General features: G+C 38.1%; 1 protein-coding gene across 3 annotated transcripts; it reads right to left on the reverse strand.

Annotated features, from left to right (window-relative positions):
* Window positions 1-302: 302 nt before the first annotated feature.
* On the reverse strand, window positions 303-25,543 carry ift54 (intraflagellar transport 54). 3 transcript variants are annotated; one of them, XM_088352917.1, is made up of 17 exons: window positions 25,399-25,543; window positions 21,693-21,761; window positions 21,446-21,607; window positions 19,446-19,574; window positions 19,046-19,381; window positions 18,911-18,982; window positions 18,810-18,833; window positions 18,681-18,710; window positions 18,504-18,579; window positions 18,366-18,386; window positions 17,517-17,577; window positions 16,495-16,602; window positions 16,294-16,417; window positions 16,180-16,216; window positions 15,319-15,392; window positions 4,138-4,352; window positions 303-2,286 (listed from the first exon to the last, which is right to left on the reverse strand). In XM_088352917.1, exons 1-17 carry the CDS (start codon window positions 25,459-25,461, stop codon window positions 2,127-2,129), a joined length of 1,761 nt encoding a protein of 586 aa, XP_088209043.1. In that variant the 5' UTR covers window positions 25,462-25,543; the 3' UTR covers window positions 303-2,126. The 3 variants fall into 3 exon arrangements, with proteins under 3 accessions (XP_088209043.1, XP_088209042.1, XP_088209041.1); XM_088352916.1 differs by lacking the exon at window positions 25,399-25,543 and adding an exon at window positions 24,948-25,196 and having other exon boundaries at window positions 18,810-18,830; XM_088352915.1 differs by lacking the exon at window positions 25,399-25,543 and adding an exon at window positions 24,948-25,196.
* Between the last annotated feature and the right edge of the window lie 67 nt (window positions 25,544-25,610).

Below are 25,610 nucleotides of genomic sequence, written 5' to 3' on the forward strand. Positions count from 1 at the left end.
TCTTTTATCGTTCACAATAAAGTAAAGTAACAATAATGCACACATTACCCATTCTGAAGAAGAAAAACCTCTTCTTTGGACAACTGAAAAGTCAGTTTGGAGCCCCTCGAAGTCAAGATCTGAAAGCTTAAAGGATTAAAGCAGAGTCGCTAATTAGCGAACTGAAGCATCGAGGACGTCTTTTTAAAAAAAAGTAAAACAGGTGGGTCAAGATGGGCTTAAAAACGCATTTCCGAGTGCCGTTGTGCCGTGTTTTGTGCGCTATGACAGCTGTTTTACCCGATAAAGGTGAGGAAACCACGTTTCATTATATGTATATATATATTTTACTTCACTACAAAAACATTCAATCCAAATACAATATGCACAATTTAATCTGTATCAAACAATTTAAATAGTTCAAACATTTTATTTCTTGAAATCCAACATTCAAACCCTTAAAAATAATTCCCGTTTCATCACTCAAAGGCACTAGAATGTTAGTAGCGCTAACTGTTAGCTTAGCAGCGAAGGGGTAGGCAAAATACAGCACGCGGGCCACGAGCGGCCCTCCTGACTTTTCCATCCGGACCGGCCAAACCAAAATAGGAAAAATAGATGCCAAACATTGAAAATCACATTTCACAATGTATAAATAATGTTTTTTTCATGGTAGCATTTACAAGTTTTAACACATCCAACCAGGCGTGACTGCCAAAATCTTGCAGATGGCGCTACAGTACCGTAGATAACTAAAAAAAAAACGATTGAAATCTTAGCATTGCTTGATTTTTTCCCCCATCCCTGCAGTTTCTATAGAAAATATGTATTCCTTAATTTGCTATAAACTGCCGAAGTGACCTACAAAATATTTGTAGCATTTGGTACCACTGCATTAAAAAAATGGTAAATAAAGTACTTCTAATAATTAAAAAAAAAAGTTTTGTTCCCGGTGTCCTTTTGTGTCTATCCACCTCTCCACATAAACAAATTTAGATTTTTAAATGAAGCATTAATGTCTACTGCGCCCAAGGAAAGCATTCAAATAGCTGACTACATTTTGATTTACTTTCAACTTTTTATATTATGTATTTTTATTTATGAAATGAAAATGAAATGATCTGCATTTTATATAGCGCTTTTCAAGTCAATGACTTCTCAAAGCGCTTTACAATGTGCTCCACATTTCCCAATAGCGGCCTTGCAGCCATGTAAGGCGCTAACCTGCTTATTGGGGGTATTAGGGGTTCAGTGTCTTACCCAAGGACACTTTGACATGTAACACAGAAGAGCCGGGATTCGAACTGGGATCCCTTGATCCCAAGACGAGCGCTCTACCTCCTTATCAGAATTAACAAAATAAATGCAAGAAACAAAAAAACTTGCATTTGCAGTTTTTACTTAGTTATTTTAAGGGCAAATTTAATGCTTGAATATGGGACGTAATATAGAGTTTTGCTTTGATTCGGCGTGTTTTAAAACCAATTTGTATGAAACTAATCTATTTATAAACAAATTGAAATATAGCATACAAATGTTTATCTATTCATATATACTTATTATAAAATTGGATATCTTATTTCTTCATGTACGGCCAAGGTATGAGATTTGAGACTCTCATTAAATACAAAAAATGTAATATATCAATCGTATTATTTCTTTCCTGGTCGGGCCCATCGGCAACATTTTTTAGCCAAATGTTGCCCGCGGGCCATAGTTTGCCAGAACCTGGGTAATAACATTGCTGCCAGGTAAAAAAAAAAAAAAAACATATATGTGAAATGCATTTGTTTGTTTTTTTTAAATTCTTCTCAAATGGTTTATTAAATCTTTTTTAAAATGTTACTCGATTAAATGCCTCGATTAAAAAATGTCAAAAGAAAAAAAAATGGGTGGAAAAATAGATTTTTTTCATCCTCCTGAATAATTTCAGAGATACATTTTTATTACATGATATCGCCAATAATTATTTCTGGCAGCGTCGATGCCTTCTAGCACCACGCTGCCTCACACAGGTGAAATATAGTACTACAACTGACGTTGCCTACCTGTACCAATCTAAAGTTGTCCAGTGTGAGACGAAGACATTTTTATATTGCACTGACCTCATAGTGGCGACTATCAACAGAACATTTTTCCCCCCAACTTCATGTGGACGAAATAATTCCAGCCAACTTCCTCTGAATCTTCTCTTCGTTTTTGAGGATGTTGGACCTCATCGCACAGATTTTGTCCTGGTAATCCTTGATGCTGAGGTCCAGTTCGTAAAGTTCCGCCTTGAGAGGTTCTAACGCCCTGTCGGTGGATCTGTGCCAGGAGCAACACAAATTATTCCGTGAGTAAAAATCATCAAAATACCGTGGTACCTCTGCTTATGAATTTAATTGGTTCCAGCAATAACTTTGTAAAATGGAACGATTGTAAATCGAAACACATCGTCCCATTGAAATGATTGGAAAGGGGATTAATACGTTCCAAGGTCATCAAAGACAACCAAACCCCCAATAAATCAACTGTAACTGCCCTGGAGGTACACTAAGGTTTGGTCAATGTTCATAAATACACCACATAGTAAAAATAAGGCTAAATAAATGCAAAACATGAAGTTCCCGTACAGTGCAAAGCTTTATTAAACGACAACCGAATGAAAATGATAAATTGAAAAAAAATCAGTTAAATGTAATCCACTTGGCACACTTTTCCAATCACATGAAATAGCAATCTTAAATTAATTGGGCTTTGTGGACAAACACACAGGGACTAGTCTAAATAAGGAAAAATATACCGTAAAAGCCAGATGACCGAGCTCTCCAGTCTGTGCAGACGTAGGGAGGAGACACGGCCAAGATGTGCTACTATTTTTATAGAAAGAACAAATTTATACTTAAGAACATACATGCTTAGAATTTTTCCAACAAGTTGACTGCGTATTCCCAAGTTCTCTGGTGCCTCGCATCCATTATGATGAGGTAGAGAGGAGACACAACCAACTAAGGCTACTACCATTCTATCTCATACTTGCTAAAGCTCAGAGGCCCAGACACCAGAATGATGCGACTGATTATAGCAGAGCTCTCTGGTGCCTCTTGTAGATTATGATGAAGTAGAGAGGAGACATAACCAAGTTGAAAGAAAATAAAAATAGATTCTAATGAGGAAAATAAATATTACTCAAAAGTAGGGTCAACTGATTACGTCCAAGCTGTCTGGTGCCTCACACACATTTCAGAGAGGTAGAGAGAGGACAAGGGCGCTTGCGTTTTGTGTAATGTGATAACTTAAAGTGGTTTCGATTAATTTTACATTTCAATATATTGAAAAATATGATTATATTTTTCAAATGCAATTTTATTATGGTTTGTATAAAAAGAGTTCTGCCCTGTGGAGAATTACTGAGGTACAGACGCTGCCCTACTTAAGAACGATCGTTTGTGAGTTGAATTTGTTCGTAAGTTGGTTCAGTGCTATATTTTGTATGTTTAAGGTTTATATAAGTTCCTGTATTGTTTTGTACTAAAAAATAAACATCACAAAATATGCTCTATAAAGATAAATAAAGTTGAGGTTAACTTACTTTTGGAATATGGACTTCAAGAGTTAGGCGACTTCCTCCTCTTGGGTTAAAAAGTGGCCGAAATAAAGCCTGCCAACCATTTTCTCAACCACATCAAGCTTTCTTATTCCACTTTCATTTCAAAAGAAACAGCTCGCCTCTTGACATCCCAAGAAAAATGTTTGTATCTACCGTTTTACTTAAGTCGAATGGTCATAAGTAGGGGAGCGTCTGTATCTATACGCCGAGTTAGGCTTTGAGCGTGGCTAGGTGTTTCCTGAAGTGACTGGGGTTAATGATTGTTGCCGTCTAGTGATCTGTAAGTAATGACGCTTGAAGTGGTTTTCAAGTTAACCGAAACAAACATCTTCATTCGACCTAATGTTCTTCAAACAGCAAATAAAAAAGCAACAACAAACCAGCCTAGGATCCTTGGCGTAGCGGTCAAAACAGTTAGCCCTTCCGGCGTCAGATACTTATTCAACCAGACAAACGTCCCTAATTTTATACGAATGAATGTGCACCACCCCATGGACTAAACAAAAATAACATTTGTGGCAAAAAAAAACATTTCGACTCCCACAGTAAGGTAAAGAAACACTTACTTCTGCTCCTGTCGCAAAGCCTCGGCATGCTCCTTGTTTTCCCGCCGCCAGTTCTGCAGCTCGACCTGCATGGCGTCGATGTCCTCCTGCACGTAGTCCATGATTTTGCCCAGTGGTAACGCGCTCTGGCAGACCGACTGGACGGACGAGCGCAGGCGCTCCATCTCCCGCGTCACCAGGTTCTGCTCTTTCTTGCGAGCTTCCTCCGAAGCTGGCTTTGGGATGAGAAAATAGCGTTGTGAGTAATGTAAAAAAAAGAAAATTTTCCAAACAATAAGGAACAACTTTTCAACCCTGCGACTTATGAAGAGATACAGCTAATGCAATGTCAAAAAGGTGCGGTGAGAGGCTCCGTTAAGGGGGGAGCAGGCATGTGTGACACCTTTTTTGACTTTTTTTGTTTTACCCTTCCCTGAATCATGTGCAATTGCACCTTCGCTACACTAGGGAGCAGTGTAAAGTTGTGTACAGACGCTCCCCTACTTACGACCATTCGACCAACGAAAAACGGCACATCCGAACATTTTTTTTCGGGATGTCGAAAAATATCCGGACATTGCTGTAAGTTAGATTTTGTACCGTGTGCATCTTTTCCCGGGGACAGGCTATTACTGTAGTGCTTCTTTCCTCTACTACCAGTGTGTGGCGCTGTGAGAGGTCCCCCAGCATCCACCCTGAAGAAGAAATCCGCTTCCTCTTCCGAGTGTAAACGTTCTCTACTGTCTTTGTCTATACTATCTCCAGAGCGCTAAAAGCTTTGAGATGTTTTTTTATTTAATATCTCTTGCATTCATTAAATATAGTTGGTGTAAAGTGTAAAGAAGAGGCGAGCTGTTTCTTTTGAAACGAAAGTGGAATAAGAAAGCTTGATGCGGTTGAGAAAATGGTCGGAACGCTTTTTTTCGGCTACTTTTTTACCTCGGAGCAGGACCTCTTGGAGTGCATCTTCCAAAAGTCAGTTAAACTCAACTTTATTTATCTTTATAGAGCATATCATTTTGTGAAACGTTTATTTTTTAGTACAAAACAATACAGGTTACTTAAACATACTTGTATAAACCTTAAACATAAAAAATATAGCACTGAAGCAACCGACGAACAAATTCAACTCATGAACGATCGTCCGGAAACTATCTGGTTCGTAAGTAGGGCAGTGTCAGTACATGCTAATTCATCCATGTATTAATTGCACAGCTTATCTTCAGTAGGGTCGCGGGGGTGCTGAAGCCCATCCCAGCTATCTTCAGGCAGTGGGCAGGGGACACACTAAACTGGTTGCCAGCCAGTAGCAGGGCACAGGGACATACAACTGGCTCGCTCATTCACACCTAGGGACAATTTAGACCTCCCAACCAACCTGACATGCATGTTTTTTGAATGTGAAGGGAAAACTGAGCACCTGGAGAAAACCCACGCAAGCATGAGGAGAACATGCAAACTCCGCACAGGATAGCTGGTAGCTGGATTTGAACCCGTGACCTCAGAAGGCTGATTCATTCATATTGCCAGAAAATAATTGAGAAGCACTGGCATAAACCGACCCCCATAATGGAAATTGCAAAAAGAAAAGCATACGACGCATCTTTCAGGGTAAAAGCAATCGAGCTGGCCGATAAAGAGGGAAACAGCTGCTGAACGTAAACTTTGCATTCATGACTCGATGGTGAGACACTGGAAACGGCAGAGGGGAGAACGGGAGCGCTGTAAAAAGTCCCCCAAAAAAGCTTTAGTGGTAATAAAGCAAACGCTGGTACTGGAACAAATTTTTGAAGGATGGGTGAAAGCACAGAGAGCAGATGGCTTAGGTGTTTCCACTGTGCACAGGGGCACGCGCGGCTTAAAGTCAGGTGCAGCTTATATATGTGCGAAATGATGTTCCTTTCAAATGTATGGGGTGCGGCTTATGGTCAAGTGCAACTTAGAGTTCGGAAATTTCAGTGTATCACTACATTCCAATTTATTTCTGTAGCAAAATAATTACAAATATCCGTAAACAATTATTTTTGAAATGCAAAAAAATGATTGGCCAACCTGCTCTTGTTAAGGATTACGCCCCTAATTTTTACTACATTAGAATGATAGTTCCTTATGTTATAATAAAAACAGCTATGACATCGGTGAGCCGCAGCCTGCAGCCAAGTGGGTAACATGATTGGCTAGAAAAGGAAACTGAGAAAATATATCTGAATCGTGGGACTCGGCGACCATCATGTGCAGGGTTCGGCTGTGTGGTATAATTGCGGTTATTGATAAAAAAAAAAAAAAAAATACGCTACCTTCGCAAAATGGTCATTCAGGCTTCCGTAATAGTAAAATGGTGGCCTATAATGTTAATTTCCTGAAGTTGTGTGAAATGATTACAAATGCATACAGACGCTCCCCTATTTACGCAAAACGGTAGATACATTTTTTTCGGGATGTCGAAAAATATCCGGACATTGCAGTACATGACATTACTGTAGTGCTTCTTTTCACCACTACTGGCGTGTGGCGCTGTGAGAGCTCACCCAGCATCCACCCTGAAGAAGAAATACGCTTCCTCTTCCTAGTTTGTGTGTAAACACACTGCACTGTATCTCTAGAGCGCTAAGAACTTTGACATTTTTATTGTTCAACATCTCAGGCATCCATTCAATATGGCTGGTGTAAAGTGTAAAGAAGAGGCGGTTTTCTTTTGAAATGAAGGTGGAATAAGAAAGCTTGATGCGGTTGAGAAAATGGTTGGATCGCTTTTTTTCGGCCACTCTCTAAAACGGAGGAGGACCTCTTGAAACTCATCTTCCAAAAGTAAGTTAAACTTAACTCTATCTTTATAGAACATATTATTTTATGAAATGTTTATTTTTTTATTACAAAACAATACAGGTTACTTATATAAGCCTTAAACATCAAACAAATCTCGTGCAACCATTCAATATGGTTTGTGTCAAGTCAAGTCACATTTATTTATATAGCCCTTAATCACAAAAATGTCTCAAAGTACTGCACAGGATTACAATTACACAATCACCTGATCTTAAACCAACATGTGGGCAGGGAACAACTCAAAACCTCAGCGTGAGGAAAAAGAGAAACCTTGAGAAGGGACCTCACAAGTGGTAATCCCCCTTTCAGGATGACCAGTGTAAAGCGTAAAGAGGCGAACCATTTCTTTTGAAATTAAAGTGGAATAAGAAAGCTTGATGCGGTTGAGAAAATGGTCAGAATGCTTTTTTTGGCCACTTTTTACCACGGAGGAGGAAGTCGCCTAACTCTGGAAGCCCATCTTCCAAAAGTAAGTTAAACTCAACTTCATTTATCTTTATAGAGCATATTATCTTATAATATGTTTATTTTATAGTACAAAACAAGTTACTTATGTAAACCTTAAACATACAAAGTATAGAACTGAAGCAACTTACGAACAAATTCATCTCGTCCGGAACCTATCTCGTTCGTAAGTAGGGCAGTGTCTTTATACCCAAAATCATGTTAATCAAATGGTCCATGCGTTTTTGCACAGTAGGCCTCTTAAGGAATGAGGAGAGGGCCTTCTGTTAGCTGGGAGCCGACCGCGTTCCATAGCACAACTCTATACAAATGTAATGAGGAATTATTTCCATGCAATGGTTTCTCCAAAACCCAAATCAACCAACAAGTCGATAATAATTTCCCAGAATCCCCGATTTGAGGCCAGAACTTTCCATATTTGAAAAAAATTCAGTGTGCAAAAGGCCTCCATTGGTTCTAGTGATTGGTTCTAGTGGTCTAGTTGGATTGGCTCTAGTGGTTACCTTGATGACAAAAAAAAAATCAGGGTGCCTCCTTTAACACGCAGCAAACGCGAGGATGTTTGCTCAGCTGGGTTTTCGCCGAAAGCCTTAACGCTATCTAAGTGTGTGTGCAGACGTATACACTCGTTTCACCGACACACACGTGCACTCACAGTCTTTGTTTGGTTTAGTAACGAGCTGTGGCGGTCCGATTATTTGACTACAGTGCCGACTAACAACCGGCACGCTTTCAAGTCGAACGTTCCTTCATTCCAGGAAAATTATAATGCAGATAAAAAGGGGCGTGGAGACCAGTTTGACATGGCAAGTGGTTTTTTTTTTAAAGGGGGTACCGACATTGGCCATCGAGGTGGGTGGCTTTGCAGAGGGTGATGAGAAGCCTGCAGCTACACAAACAGTGCGGTTCCGCCAGGATTTCTTTGGGTTTGGTCTGCCTAGCGCAGACGATACCCAGGCCGCACGCTCGCCTCTTTTGCCGACAACAAAAGCCGGAAAACGCAGACGCCGCTTTTAGGAAGGTCATTCGGGGAGCGGACATTCTCAAGTTTTTTTTTTTTAAATTAAAGAAGAAAAAAAATTATATATAATATACAGGATTTTGATCTTGAGGCAACCTACTGTTACACGATTCTTGCAAGTAGAGGAAAATGGACAGCGTTTTAACACTGAAAAAAATAAATATAATTATTTCCCTGACTGACATTCGTACACAAATTCTTCATTTGATTTTAGGATTAAAAAAAAAAACAATACATGCAGAATTGTAATCCTGAGGCAACCCAATGTTTGCGGAGTTTGAAAGTACAAAACGTGTATATATATATAAATATATATCCCACTAACAGGTATTGTACTTACATTCAAGGATTATTAATACAATTTATTACATAAAAAAATGAATTTCTCTTAAACTAAAAAACAACACATGCAGAATTATTATCTCGAAGAAAGAAATGTTACATGACTCCCTAAAATGAAAAAAAAAAAAACGTTTTTTTTTCAAGGAAAAATATTTGATCCATTTTTTATTAATACCCCTTTTACTACTCAATTTTTCCAGTGAAAAAAAAAAATCAATACACGTACATGCAGAATTTTTATATTGTTGCAACGAAATGTAAGACGATTTCTGCAATAGGGGGAAATAGTGCATGTTCGATAAAAAAAATAAAAATAAAAAAAAACAAACAAATAAATATTTAATAAATAAATAAATATATATATATAAATAAATAAAATAAATAATAAAAGAAAATATTCCCCACTGACAGATAATTTACTTATATTTAAGGAATATTTATCCCTTTTTACTGAATAAAAGATGCATTTCCAGTGAAAAAAACAACAATACATGCAGAATGTTTATCTCGTGGCAACCTAATGTAACACAGTTCTTGCAAATTGGGGGAAATGGGCCGAGTTCGTAAACACTGAAAAAAATAAATTGCTCCCCACTGACAGATATTTTATTTATATCAAAGGATTATTTATCCATTTTTAATACATAAAAATGCATTTCCAGTCAAATAAAAATAATCATTAGGAAAATGATTTAAAGGAGCAGATGGTTGCTAGGGTTTATTTTCATTTAAACGATAAAAATACTTGAAAAGAGCTAAATGACCTACCGTCTGAACAATCACAGCAAACTATTGTAACTATCATGTAATTATTAGTTTTTTCCAGTAATATGAGAATGATAAGAGTTTGAATATTTCTTTTTAATTAGAAAAAACAATGATAGTGTTGCATTGCTTTTCTTATTTTACTAGAAAAATAAGTTGTAAATGAAATGTGAAATTAAATTGGATGATAAAAACAAAAAAAACATGTTTTTGCTTTATTTTACTAAAAAACAAGTGATAATAAAATTAATAAAAAAACATTTAAAATGTATATTGTGTTATTTTATCGGAAAAACAAGCTACAGTGAAATAATACAGATAAATAACAAATATTTTTTTCGTGTTATAGGAAAAGGAGTAAAAAATATTTCATTTAACTACAAACACATTTTTAGTAAAGTACAAGTAATAGCAAAAAAAAATATTTATTTTTTAATTGTCCTGGGAAAAAAGTAACATATAATATTTGACGAGAAAAAACAAAAAATAAAATTTGAATAGGTTAACAATGAAAAAAAAAATGAATTAAAAAATACTTTGGAAAATACTATTCAAATTTAACAAAATAATACTAAATGATCTAAATATGAGAACAATTCCCCTCACCCCTTTCTGCATCAGATTGGTTGAAAATAAAGCTATGGACCATATCGGGACTCAGTTAAATGTCAAAAGATTTTACCATAACGGCCCTTTCCTTTGATGCTCAGCTTGTCCCCCCTTGTTTACAAGCAGAGTATTTATTTTTTCAGCATTCATTTAACAGCCTTACATTTGCGTGCCACGCTGTTTATTTCTTTCCTTAAACTTTTTCTCAAAAATCTGAGAACTCGCAGAAAAGGACGTACCTTGAAGAAATATACAAAGGCACTTACAGGGGTGAAGACAAGGCCGTCCCCCCCTCAAAAACGCGTCTTGCACTAGCAGAGTTGAATAACTGTCAAACAGTTTAATTAAAGACACCAAACGTCAGCGTTTCTGCTCTCGATTCAAAGCGAGTGGCTGAAATTTCAAACCCAAACGTGCGACGTGGAATGAGCAAGTTCAATATTTACGTTTTCTTTGAGTACGTTCGGCTGACCTGGCTGCACTTTCATGGCAGGAAGGAAGTCATTTTGTGGAGGAGGGCGCAACATTCTCAATTTACCTGCTCTGGTCTATCTTTGGAAATAGCCGGAGAAACCCAAATTACCGACTAGGTCAGGGGTCGGGAACCTGTGGCTTGTGAGGCTGATATGGCTCGGTCATGCAAGTTTATGTCACGTTGCCTATGCTGGCTGAATGAGAGCCATGACGGACGGCAGAAGCACACTAGATGAATGAGCCCTAACCCTGTCCCCAATTTGGAATTTGATCGGATCGGTTTGGATAAAAACTGAATACGGCATTGTTTATCTGCAAATCAAAGGAATTCGCAGCCCTCAAATTATTTCGAGATTTGCAGCGAGCATTTATTACAAGGTGCATTTGATGTATTTCTGAGCAGTTTTATGTTCAGGAGGTACAGGTCACGTCAAAGACACTCAATATAATAAGTTAAAACGTGCTAACTAGCTACATTAGTGGCTTACTGTTGCCATTTCTTACTCCGAGCTCCTTTTATTGCGATTAACCAGCGATTCAAAACCGTAATCTTCTAACTATCACATGTATTGAAAACGTATGTGCTCTACTATAAAGCCTATTACACAGAAATGAACTGCCAAATTATCAATGGATAAAAAAGGTGAATGTTCAGAAGAGAAAACGTCATTTCACCAAAGTAAATATGTTCAACATGCTCATAAGTGATTTCTATCCAAGGTGCAACTACCCCGTGCATTACTGTTCTATTACGTTCCCCTAAAATTTGGATACAAAGTCCTTACATGCACAACAAAGCACAGCAATACATACCAGCTACATTTAGATGAGCACTGGTGTATGGGGATACTCCATTTACAATATAGTGGTACAGATGGTGTGGACTGAAGTCGGGCAGACTGGACAATTTTGTTTGGATCTGTGAATATGTCAGGAGGATGACTGTATGGTTTAGCTACCCTGCTAATGTTATCCTCAGTTTCTCAAGGGTTTTGAAATAAAAACAAAAATAAAAACATACATTTATCATTTTAATACAGAGCACAGCATAGTAACAAGATGCCTGACAAACTGTGATCTTAGGCAGGGGTTCCATTATGTAAAAGAAATACACATTTCTTGACCTATGATTTTTTAAATAAATAAACATTAGTTTGATAGTTCAGGTAATTTTACCTTGTATTCAAATCAATGTTTTCTACACACTGTCCCTTTAGCTTTATGTTTTTGTTGTTTGTTTCATCATTGCTTTAGGGATTGATTAGCACAACATTAGCAACGTGTTGCTTTAACATCTGACATATCAGGCAGTCTGGGACAACATAATTTTACCATTATTTACCTTGTCTTTCTTATTTTTAGCATTTTCGCTGGGCGGGCTGGATTAAAAACCTTGGCAGGCCATATGTGGCCTCAGGGCCGTAGTTTGCCTACCCCTGCTTTAGTCTGTTGAGAAGTGTAGCACTGGGATTTTTCTCGCACACAGGAGCTTTAAAATAGGAAATAGTCAGGCATCATCAGTATCTTATACTGTTTCTATTTTAACATAAGTGGGCAAATTTTTCTACAGACTTTTAGCTGTCAAAGTCATCAACTGGTCAGGTCTGTCCTGTAGCCCCACCTTGATTGACAAAAGGAATCCATTTTTTGTAAAAAAAAAAAAAAAAAAAAAAAAATGCATTTTGAAATAAAAAGGATGTTATGAAATAAAAACGGACATTGTTAAAAAATGGAGTAATGATGAAAAACGTAATCAATAGATTTAAAGAATGGTAAGTCAATTCTTCACAATATCGACGCCCTATTTTAAAAATAAATTGTATTTAGCAAAATATTCCAAAAGGTCAAGATTATGCATTGCTTTTTGGCACACTCTGGCTTCCATAGGTTATAAGGTCATCTGACATAAACGACTCGCCGCTCCTTAGTGGCTTAGCAAATGGAAAGCGAGGTGTGTTTTATGACGGGTGATGTCAGGATCTGTGGTCGGGTCGGGGGTTGTTTCTCTCCACATGAACGACAGTCCAAAACAGTTCACGTTAGGGGTGGGCTGGACAGAAGAGCGCGCTTGGATGGCGAGGACCACCCACGCAAAACCGAGACAAAAAAAACTCACGTTTACAGCGACTGCAGAACAACGCTGAATATGAGACGATGACCGAGATAAATACACGATTGCTTTTTTTGGTTGGAACATCGACATGACTAACAAAATGACACCAGCAGAAAAAAAATCGACTTAATTTCCAAGTCGAGGAAATATTCGATTTTATCCAGGAAAAAAAATCAAATCCATCTAAACCAGGGTGGTCAAACTACAGCCTGCGGGCCAAATGCGGCCCACTAGCCTCTTTCATCCAGCCCGTGATACAAAAATTGTAAAAATATAATATATACACACATTCTATCTATCTATCTACCTTGGTCATATCCCTCAAGAGGGGTGACCGACAGCAACACAAACACATACAAAAACAAAGAAAATAAAAAAGGGAAAAAGAAGCATAAAAAAAACACACACAAATATTTTTGGACCATGGCCAACCCAAACGGCCAAACACCCAAACAAGTTAAGCACCTCGGCACCTAAGTCGGTCATGCTTTCGTCCCTCCGGATGAACCGGGACACAAGAAAGCGGCCATGTCACTCGGGTCAGGGTGACACAACACACTCTTATGTTCAACAGCAGGGCCCGACAACTTTCAGTGGTTTACCCCTGCCGCATCATACGGGTGCCCTACCCATCCCTTAGAACGCGTCCAAACATCCCACTATCCTTTCACAACACCTCTCCACTCCTTCCTATCACCAACAAGAGCTCTAGCTTCCATTATATTTAGACCTCTTTCCTGCAGCGCACTCATAACATTATCCATTCACGTCAATCGCGGCCTTCCTCTTGGTCTCCTTCCATTTACTTCTGCTCTGTAGATCCTCTTCAACATTCGCTCCTCATCCATCCTCAAGCGACATAAACTCCGATGCCACTTATGTATGAAATTGTTCCCTTTTATATTATTGTACAATATTATACCATTTCATGTGTTATTGTCACACCAAACTGCAAGAGGGTGCTCCAAGGCCTTTGTGGATAATTCCAAAATTGCCGGTAATTTAGAAAAACAATTGAGAAGGGCAGAATAAAATTGGCAACGAAAAGAAAATCATATTCTGCAGATTACAAGTTTCAAATAGTAATATGCAGCTGAAAACGGTAATCGAGCAGCAGAAAAGTTTCGGAATTGGCGGGAAACTTTAAAGGTACTGACGAAAAGCGGAGGTGACGATGAGTCTGACATAAGCGACGTAGAAGCAGAAGGAGGAAGCGGCGCATCGACTACCATGACACAGAGGATAGAGATTTCATTGGACGGAGTGATTAGGAGTGAAACTTTTAACCTCTAACCAAGATTTTGTCTGACCTGCTACATTGGCTCCCTTGTCAGTCTAGGATTTGATTTTGAGGTTCTGATAGTAGTATACAAAATCGTGCATAAACTTGCCACCTCATAGCTTTCAGATTCAATTTCCCCCTATGTTCCTGCTCGGAGCCTTCGCTCAGAAAATGTTGGTCTACTAATGATCCCAAGAACCAAAAAGAAATCCACAGATTCAACAGTTCTCCATTCGAGCCTTGATGTTGTGGAATGCTCTGCCCTCCGAGATTGAATCTGCAACCTCAGTAAAAGTGTTTTAATCCAAGTTTAAAACACACTTATATTCAATAGCTTATGAATGATGTTCACCTCTCGAAGCTGTCAACTGGACTTTCTGTTATTACATATATTTCATGACTTTTTCATGACTCAACTTGAAACTGATAGTTTCGTAAGGATGTTATTAATGCTAGAGTAAAAAATTTACACCATTACTGACATTACCAAGCATGCAGTCATGTAACGTTAGTATACTGTAGACTTACTCAGTCTGTTGTTCTCTATTCCATTTGTACTTTAAGTTTCCTTTCAAGATGACACGCATGTTTTTGGTGTTGTATTTTATCAAATACATTTCCACCTAAAAATGCGACTTATACTCCAGGTGCAAATCACAAGTTTTTTCCTACTTAAATACGCATTTTTTGGCTGATGTGACTCATAATTCGGAGCGATTTATAGTCCGGAGAATACGGTCTATTTCATCCTGCAGATAAACACAAATGTATTATAATCTTTTTCTCCTAAATATAGAATTAGAATTGCAGTTATCAGTATGGTGGAAACGTTATCGTGCATCCCTACCTAAAATGAGTTCATCTATGTAGGATGAAGAATAAATCAACCTCCAGCTGTGATCATAAAACTACAGGCCAAGTTGGCAGATATTTCCTCACACATAAACTATTCTGCCTTTTTGTGAAACTATTGAGCAAGCGCAGAACGTTTCTCGCCTTGCGCATCGCTTGCGTGTGTGGCCCACACTGGCCTGTCAAGTTATTAGACCTTGGGCTCGGGTGAAGGGGAACATTTTTGCGGTTTCAAGGCGGCGTAATTGCACCTCCTTTTGTTTACATCTCTCATGCGATGATAATAACCAGGGTTGCACGGCACGTTTCAAAGCAATTACGTTTGGAGATATTTATCTCACAAACGCCTGATTGGGGCCATTGATAGGTTAAGCGGAGCCATGTCAAACATTTGTGGGTTAAAGGGAGCCCTCTTGTGGACAAAAGAAGAAAAGCTTGAATGTGTCAAGGTACCTCTTTGGATTTCTTGGAGGATGGTATTTGCTCGTAGTCTTTTTTGGTCTCGAGGATCTTTTTCACTAGACCACCTGCGGTAAGATGCAACATTATAGGATATTCATTTGTGACAAGCATTTTCTTCAGGGTTCGTACACCTTTTTCATGGCCTAATTCAAGCACTTTTTAGGGCTTTTTTCAAAGCCAATTTTCCAATTTCTCCAGTAACGTTAAAAGAAAGAAATCTGATGTGAATCATGTACTTTGCAGAGCCACAAATATATCTGCGATGCACATATGCATTTTTAGTGTTGCATGTGCATTTCTCAAGATATCATTTTAAGATCTCGCGTATACCGTTACTGTATTTGTCTTTGGACAAATCTGTCCCCATTTAGGTGTTTACAGTAACATGAAGCTTATGTTTTCAGTTGCAGGAAGTTCTTCCCATTACAATTTACCACTGGGCACACTACCTTAATTTTTTGCATGGCCCATTATAAATGTCCAAAATGGATACATAATCCTTGCCTAATACACACTTCACAGTGCCCCATTAATGTGTTGTATACAACTGTCCTCTTGTTCAAGACCCGTAAGGGGCAATGACGCTTCATTGGACAATGCCATACAAACAAATGCCAGCGGCATTTAATCACGAGGGAAGAAAAAATGCAGTTGCAAAGCCAAAACACCAGAGAACAGTGTCAGCGTCATTTTTTAGGCAGACCGTTGAGAAACATGGCAACAATTACAAGTATTCACCTGAAATTCAAGCACTTTTCAGTCCTTGAAAAGACAACAGTAAAATTCAAGCATTTTCAAGGATTTCAAGCACCTGTACGAACCCTCTTTCTATAAAGAACAAAATAAGTGTACCATGATTTTCATCAGTGATGAGATCTTGAGCAGATTCCTGGGACATTAAAGATAAAAATTACAAGAAATGAAAACAAGTCAATATTTTTAAAATATCAGCAAATAAATAATAACCTTATCAAGAGCATCTGCAGGTTCGGGGGCCACCTCCGCCACAAGAAACTGCTCGTCCTCCTCTTCCTCACCGTCGGACTGCTTCTTGCCTTCTTGGATGACTAATGACTTTGCACTGGAAAGCCTGCAACAACAACAAAAGTCAACATTGTTGCTGCAATGTATGTACGTTGTCAATTAACACAAGAAGAGTGAGGTCACCTCTCAGGCGCGACGCCATCATTGGAGCTCTCCTGTTTCTTTACTCGAGGAGGAGCCGGCCGAGCGCTGCTGGGCCGAGCGCTGCTGGGCCGTGCCGGTCGCTTATTGCTGCAAAACAAATTCAGCACCATTTTCCACTGGTTATAGATTGTTTGCTTTATATAAAAGGGAACAATAAAATTGAACAGACATAAAAAACATGGTTGAAAAAAGAAAGGCATTTCTCCGGACGCAACATAAAAACAAAACTAAAACATGTTTTTCAACATCATTTAAAATTTTAGTTAACTGCGATCCAAGATTGGAGAAATTCTACAACTTTGTTTCCACTGGCTCACTACTAGCCGCTATTGTTATAGTTAGCTCCTCTTGTTTCATTCTTCAGTGTACCTCGCCTTAAAAACTGACTTCCATGATTTGGTGTCATGGTTCTTGACAAATCCAATCTTTTACTTATTTAGTAGCTTCTGCTGCAAGCTATTAAAGTTAGCTACTTCCACCATCTCTGACCAACGCCAGCAATTGGCTCTTTTCAGATGCTCTGAGTTTATCCAGCCCGCTCTGTATTTTAATGTCGCTGGCAAGGATTAACAGTATCTTTCCTGTCCTGTCAATGACTGACATCACGCAAGAACATTTGAAAATAGGCTTCAGAATTTTGTGGCATCATTCGGGCTTCCGTAGCGTGTTCGAAGACGTCCATTATTACATACTCTCATTTACAAAATAGGCTTTGAAAGATTTTTTCTGTCTTTTTTTTTTCACCAACTGAAGTTTTTTGGTACTACAGTTGCATTAATAGAAAATTCCACATTTGATTTAATTCGCTAGAAAAATGAATTAAGTAATTTGTGGATAGACAATAAAATAAATAAACAATTACACAGACTAAAGATACCTTATCTACCGCAGAAGATATTTAATTTATTAAAAATGCAACTATTACATTCAGTGACATCGTTTGATTCTTTATTACATGATTAGACCATTTCAAAAATCTTTGAGCAAACGTGGCTACAGACCTAGAGGTGATTTCAGATGAGGCACCTGGGGCATCCCCTCCTTCTTTGGGAGGCTCAGCATCTGTTAAATGCAGGGATCAGAATGGAGATTTTCATTTTCAGCTGAAATAGCCAGCGTCCAGGAATAAACCAGGGCGGAGCCCCCCACCCCCCACCCCCCACACACACACAAAAAAACCCTGGGTTTTAGCCAAATTACTTGTCCAAAACCATGCTTATATTTATCATTTAAGTAACATTTTTAGAAGATTAAAATAATTTGCCCACATAACTGATTTTTTTGTAAATACTGCAAGATAAGTTCAAATGCAGTTCAGTCCCTGCAGCTTGTGCGACAATGCGGCCAATTTTTCTAACGGCCGCCAGGGTGCGCCAGAGCAATAAAGGAAAGAGTGAGACAGTCGGATTTTGAATTTGTTTGCTACGCAAGAGAAAAAGTTAAAAAGTCGGAATGCCTTTGGGGTTCAAAAACAGCGGAATTCCGCGGATCCGCGGAAAATTCTGATCCCTGTAAATGGGAAGTCTCCTCAAATCATGCTAAAATATTCAATTAGCCAACATGATGTTAGAAAGAGTCCAAGCATTTATGTTGCTCATTCAAAAAGATTAGAATTTTCTATAGCAACAGGAGAACAACTCGGTTGTATTTCCTCTTTAAGTCTTCGTAATGTGAGTAAGAGCTAGATTGTTGCATGGCTCAGGATGTGTACAGGCTGGTGTGATTGTGTACAGTTTGATAAGAATGAGTGAAGTTTTTTTCATATCCATGGCATGTGTCACCTTCAAGCATTGAAGCAATTGCAGGAAAAACAGTTATCATGCAACCATACTCAAAATAGAACCACTCACCAGCCTCGCTGTCAGATTCATCTATCGACGGAGAAAGAAGAAAAGGCTGCGTTACAATAAATCGACTCCTGAAATATTTTCTAAAGTAACTCAAGTTAACCCTCAAAATTCAAACTAGTTATTCGTGAGAAGACTTACCCTGTCCTGCACTTGGAAGTTTCCTCCTTTGTCCTTTGGCAGAAGACGGTCGACGGATCCTTGCCGGACTAGCCGCCTGTGACATAACAAAGTTGTTTATATGGAGCTCAAATACCGGTTTCAAAAATGCAAATAAAGAAATAGAAAGAATCAGACAAATATTTCTAAGCCAGTTACCTGCTTGCCGTCTTTCTCTGCAGGCGGTACCTATAAAAAAAGGGGACAAAATCAGGACAAAACAGTGCTTATTTTCTCGACCAGCTGCAATAAAACTTGTAACATCTACACCATGAGTATTTGTCCTACCTCATCAGCAGGCTGTGGATCCTTCTGGGAAGGAGCAAAATAATGAAAATAAATTTTATTTTTATACCATTTTATTAAGAAATATGAGGGACAGGACTTACTGCTGGGACCGGTTTGTCCTGTTTTCTGCTCTCGAATTCGGGGGCTTTTTGTTGGACTTCTGATATTCTCTCCTAGGTAAAAACTCATTTATTTTAAATTAATAATTTAAAAAAAATCTTTGTTTTTCTCTTTACCTTGCTATCAGTGTCACGCTCTTTGCGTCTCTCTGCCTCTTTGTCTCGCTCTCGTCGCTTGTCCTTGCTTCTTTCCGGGTCCCTTTGAGAATCTCTTTCCCTCCTCCGGTCTCTGTCTCGACTCTTGTCTTGATCTCGTTTCTCCCTTTCCTTGGTTCTTTCTTTCTCCTTGTCCTTGTCTTTCTCCGTCCCTCGCTCGCGGCTCTTTTCTTGTTCCCCCTCTTTGGCGCGGTTCTTCTCGGAACGCTCGCCATCCCGTCGAGGTCTTTCCTGCTCTCTGGGCCGATCAGGGTCTTTATCTTCTCTGCTTCCGCTGCGCTCGATCCTCTTCTTCTCCTGTAAAACTTGACGGTGAGAGCCGGACTCACAACTAATTAATTCAATGTTTAGTTGTTACAACCTCTCTTTCCGGCTGATGGTGCTCACGTCCTTCTCGGTTTTCTTTATCTTGGGATTTGGATGTGGCTTTGGTTTTCAAGTCCACTTTCTCTCCAGAGAGGACTCGTTTCACTGCCTCCTCACTGGACAGCTATGGACAGAATATAAAATCTTTCAGCATGGATTGAGACAACAATACTGTAGACCACAGGTTACGGTATGATACCGTATCTCTAGCTTACAATATTTTCATGTTACGTTACGTATAAACATGTTTTTCAACCACTCGTTACAACATATATTTTTACGTGTGCAGGTGGTTGAAGGATAAATGGTTGGAGATGAATTGGGAAAATATGCACAATTAACCATATGCACCTCCTATTTATAGCAAGAAGTGAGCAGAATTTCCAAACAAATCGTCCAAAATGTTCATTCAAAAATGATCTGTGGTTTGCAATAATCTGTGGTCTGTGCAGCCCTTTGAGACTCCTTGTGATTAAGGGCTATACAAATAAACATGACTTGACATCCCCGGCAAAAAGAAGTAAACTGCAAAAGTAATTTTCTTTTTACTAACAAACACTTACCTTAATTGGACACGCCTGGTTTAGTCCTTTGAGCCAAAATGATTAATTGCAGTAGACCCCCGGGTTACAGCTTCGCTAGCTTATGATAGTTTAACATTACCATGTGGAATACAATGTTTTTTTTAGACCCATGTTACAACATTTTTAAACCATATGACATCAACAGCAAAATATTTTGGATGCCAAAAATTTCAAACTTTGCTTTATTTCTGCGTCCAAAGTCTGTTATTGGTCGAGGTCATAAATGATGATGGTATGCTATTGGTTCGTGTCACAGTTAAATGAAGATGCCAATATGCTATTGGAATAATTCCCTCCCATAATGCCTTCCTCTCTCATCTCATCAGAATCTCATGTCTTTGTAAAGACTTTATGAGACGGCGATACAACACTGTATTTTTTGTACCGTGTTTATTAACTATGGGTCCCAAGACTTGCACTGATGGCAAATGTAGAAGCAAAAGCATCTCAACAATGGAAACTAAGCTTCAGATTTCCTCTACCTGTGTATTGATTTAAAATGTTGTATGTTCACAAACCCATACATTTACTACATATAAGTAGTACCTACATACTCTTTTGTTACTCATGTCTAAAAAGTGCAATTTTAAACTAAGACAAGAAAGTTTGACCACATGACCCCGATTTTAGTTTACCTGCATTGGCTCCCTGTTAGCTTAAGATGGGATTTTAAGGTTCTGTTGGTAGTATGCAAAATTTTCCATTCACTTTCCCCCAAATATCTTTCAGATTTAATTTCCCCCCATGTTACCGCTTGGAACCTTTGCTCGGAAAACGCTGGTCTACTAGTAATCCTAGGAGCAAAGAAGAAATCCACAGGTTTGACAACGTTCTCCATTCAAGCCCCGGTGCTGTGGAATGCTCTGCCCGCTTAGATTCGATCTGCAACTTTGATGGAAGTGTTTAAATCTAGGCTTAAAACACACTTATATTCAATAGTTATGAACGTTGTTGACTTAGGGACATTCAGGATTACCTAAATTTATTGTTGTTGATGTGTGTATTTATGTTGATGCCATGAAACTAGCCTTGTCATCCTGGAAGGAGAGATTACCTCATGTGGGCCCCTTCTGAAGGTTTCTTAATTTCTTCATGCTAAGGTTTTAAGTTTTTCCTTGCCCTCATGTAGGTTTTAGCTCAGGGGATGGTTTAATGATACCTCTTGTGATTAAAGGCTATACAAATAAACATGACTTGACCAGACTTGAAGTACAGGGATTTTGCAACACAAACAAATCAAAGCCTTCTTCTGTCCCTCGTCAAACAAAAATTTCACCTTACCATCCCAACGTTAAAATGGATTAATGTCATATCCCGGGGTCAAACAAAAATGTCCCCCTACTATCCCCACCCGGGAATGGATTCTTGCCACAAGGTACACGTGATTTAAATGAAATGTGTGTAAAGAAACCTTGTTGAGGCAGCACTTGGCGAGAACCTGCAGCAGCTCGTTAGTCTTCTCGGGCTCATGTCCGGCCACAATACGAGCAGGTTTCGCGGAAACCGGCTCCCCACTGACCATGAGCACCACATCGATTGCTTTCTGAAGGAAAGCTATCTTAGTCTCTTTGTCCTAGAAGACATAACATGTATATATATAACTGAAAAGAATATTTAAATGAACAGTATTTTCAATCAAATCAAAGTTTGAATCTCACCTTCACATTATCTGACTTCAATTCACTCTCTTTGTACAGTCCTTTCATGAAACCAGTTGTCCTAATTATCTGAAAAGAAGATGATGAAAATAAGACATGCGTTGAACCAAATATTACTTGAAACCAAAATTCTATTTACACTGGTAGATTTTTTTACAACAATACACCTCTGTTGGCTGCGGCTGCATCGGCTCGCTACAACGGGTCAGGTGCAATCGACATTTCGTTCTGTGTACATTGTTACACAGAATGACAATACAAGGAAATTATTATTATTATTATTATTATTATAAGGCACAGATAATGATGATCATTTAGCCTGAATCTTTTTCCAAAATAAATCTAAGAACATAATATTTGAGTGAAATGTTCATATCTTTGTTTTTTCTATTAAGGAATCCGAACTTTTCTTCTAAAAAAAAATCAGGAACGGTATCAACGCTAACCACTATAAGAGACCTTTAAAAGACCTGCAAATATGGACACCTTGCTTCATTAAATATGCATAAACACAAGGTGAAATACAAGCTGTGTTGGCCTGAAAAAGAGTGTTGGTGTCTCCATTTACACTTTTCAACTGGAAAAATTAAATTGTGCTGGTCATATTATTAATGAAATGAAATGATCTGCATTTATATAGCGCTTTTCAAGTCAATGACTTCCCAAAGCGCTTTACATTGTGCTTCACATTTCCCAATAGCGGCCGTGATCTGTGCAGCCATGTAAGGCGCTAACCTGCTTATTGGGGGTATTGGGGTTTCAGTGTCTTACCCAAGGACACTTCGGCATGTAACACGGACAAGCCGGGATTCGAACTGGGATCCCTTAATCCGAAAACGATCGCTCTACCTCCTGAGCTACTGCCGCCCAATTATTAAGTCTTGGGAAATGTATCAACTGGTGTACCTTTAGGATTGTGAGTGTGAATACAGCTATTTGGAATTTAAAATGAAGGGACTTCTCAGTTTTGATAGACCTACTTAAGAGACATTTCTATAATGAACAAAAATAAAGAACATAAATATTTAAAGAAGTTGAAATTTGGAAAATGTTAGATCCAGAGGTGATTTTAAACAATTATTGATTGAATTAGCCGAGGATCAAATTGTTAATCACGGTAGATTAAGAAAACAGCCAAAACAGGTTGAAAATGCATTGAAAGGAATCTGTCTATTCATGAAAATTTAATAAATAAGTATTTTACAAGACACAGGGGGCTAAATCTGGACGTGGTGAACACAATAATGACTTTTTGGGGACCAATACTAAAACATATATTAATAACATAGTAAAAGACAATACTGCTTTTCATTGCAGTATTGTTCTGATGCACCTACAACGTATGTTGCTCTACAAACATTACTTTGTGAATATTGACTATTTATCCTATGTTTTTTTTATTTGATGTGTTTCTTTAGTCTCTTATTACATGCTTAGCATGGAGTTGCACCTCTCATCTCTTTGCAAATAATGTCTACAACGTTGTAATCAATGACAATAAATGCTTTTCTATTTTATTTTTAGCAGCAAAGGATTCAAAATGATTTGATGAAAATATGGTAGGTTTAAATATAATTAAGTACACCAAAATCGTGTTTACGTGCATCGATAGGAAACTTCTGTGCGAAAAAAAACAATATGAGAAAAGAGAACTAAACCCATATTCATTCTCTTTATTGCTGAAGTTTTCCAGATCGTTTTGACGCAGTATTTAAATTTTTTATTTCAGTGATCCATACCTGTCAACCTGTATGTTATTGCCATACAAAGTACGTTTATTATGCATTTTAAGACGTGTACGATGTACAAGAAAATCTGTACGGAAAAACGCAAATTTGTCAATGATGGGCACCATCCGGTATACACAGACTATCACCAAACGGCAAATTAATCAAGCCAAACGAGTTCGCCGCAGTAGCCTCTATCTCGGTATCATTTTTTTCGTTGCAAACGAAGCGAGCGGTTTGATGCTACTGTGCGCATGCATCTGCCGCCTCGGATTTCATGTGGTAGTTGTGAAGTGAAAGGAAGTCCGTCTCTTTTTAGAGAACCGGCTTTTTCGGCTCAACTCATTAAAGAGAGCCGGCTATCCAACGGCTCACTTGCTTTGATGCATTATATTACGAATCATTATTGTTGTATAGAGAAGTTAAGAAAAAAAAGGAAGTATAAAAGGAGAAAATGAAAAAAGACAGGTTTGTGGTTATTCCTTTAATCAGTATATTACCAACAATACCAGGTTCTGCAACCACTTTGTCCCCCTGGCCATTAGACTGTTAATGGTCAATCACACACATAGTAAGCCTACACAGCTGCTAATCTGTACATATGTGTTTTTTTGTTTTTTGCACTACTGGCAGTTCTCTTATACCTAGCCACTCCTTTGCACATCTGTTCTCTTCTGCACCATCGTACTCCAGTGTTATTATTATTGTATAGTGACTTGTTTACCTGACTGCCCATTTTGCACATCTGGTTAGCTGCTCCTCTTGCACTCTTTGCACTACTGTATAATACTATACATAGCTATAATTATTTAGTATATTAATAGTACTTCAATACTCCAACTCAATACAACATTTTATTTATATCTGTACATTCAAGGAAACTGTGCGGGTCAGATGTATCGACATTTCGTTCTGTATACACGTGTACAAGAATGACGTATATCTGAATCGGGATAATTTAATGCAGAAAATGAATAATTTGAATACGAAAATGTATTATACTTCTTGATTATATTTGCATGTATTTTTTCCATCTACTGTGAACGTCCAAGCTACTTAATTTTTGAACTTTTTTTTTTATAATAAACCTCATTGATGTCAAGCAACTCAGTATCTCACAACAAAATGTTAATTAACAATATATATGATATAACGAAACACATGTACAATATAACATGTTAAACTACCGCGGCTGCATCTGCAACGCTAGACGGCAGCGTCGTTTGTGTCAATGGCAACGGGGTGATACAATCCAACGCCCATTTTTACTCGGAGAAAAATAGAATTATTCCCACGATAATAATGAAAATAGTTATACTTTATTTTGTAGTTTCCACACTAATGCTAGCGATTTAAAGACGGCTAAGCTAGCAAGCTATTGTTTTTCTCCGCTTCTGTTTTAGTCGTGAGCCATTTGTTGTTGTATGCTAAGCGTGTTACGAAAAATGTATGTTTTTTATTTAAATATAATGATAAAAAAACAAAAAAAATTCTCATTTTAAATCAAACATAAGCTCGCCGCCCTCACCTCGCTGAAAATGTCGTGCAGGTATCGAAACGGAGGTTTGCTGAGCAGCTTTTCAGTCAGCGGCGGCTTCTTTATCACTTTTCCGAGCGTGTCTTGCGTCTTTTTAACCACCGCCGCATTCATTGCAGCAAGTCATAAAGAAAACAACTTCTCAAAATTAAAATTTAAATAAAAAATTGTATATGTAACGGAGTTGTTTTTTTTTTATCTATAAGCGGTGTACAAGCTTGCGCATGCGTATAAGGGAGGAAGAAGCGTTTCTTCTTCTATGGATTTTTAAGTAGTTTTGTTTTTGAAATTTAGCTACACCGCCACCAATGGGAAATTAAGTCTATTTGTATGTCAAATTAATAAAAGTAAAGAACATAAGATCATTCATTTTAGTATTGAAACAGACCAGAGTATATAAGTGTATTATAATACAAGAAATACACATGGATGCAATACATACGGATTTCTTTGAAGCATAATTCACCGGACTTCCATCAAAACGCGTTCGGGTAATTGGGGCCATAAATAATTAATACTTCAATTATTTAAAATACTAATTTTATCCACAACAACAAAAAGAATAATGGATTGTACTGGGATCAAATGAATATTATGACAACGACTATTATGACAGTTACATAGCGTATCCTATGACGTCACGAGACAGTAACG

The sequence above is a fragment of the Urocampus carinirostris genome, chromosome 14 (genome assembly GCF_059441175.1).
Source record: "Urocampus carinirostris isolate Australia breed hairy pipefish chromosome 14, RoL_Ucar_1.0, whole genome shotgun sequence".
NCBI classification, from domain to species: domain Eukaryota; kingdom Metazoa; phylum Chordata; class Actinopteri; order Syngnathiformes; family Syngnathidae; genus Urocampus; species Urocampus carinirostris.

Excerpts from the sequence above, each read along its gene's own strand:
- ift54 (XM_088352915.1), bottom strand. The coding sequence starts at position 25,070 with ATGAATGCGGCGGTGGTTAAAAAGACGCAAGACACGCTCGGAAAAGTG. Across the intron at positions 21,762-24,947 it reads TGCACGACATTTTCAGCGAG|ATAATTAGGACAACTGGTTT; the intron begins GTGAGGGCGGCG and ends TCTTCTTTTCAG. Across the intron at positions 19,575-21,445 it reads CCAAGTGCTGCCTCAACAAG|CTGTCCAGTGAGGAGGCAGT; the intron begins GTTTCTTTACAC and ends TTCTGTCCATAG.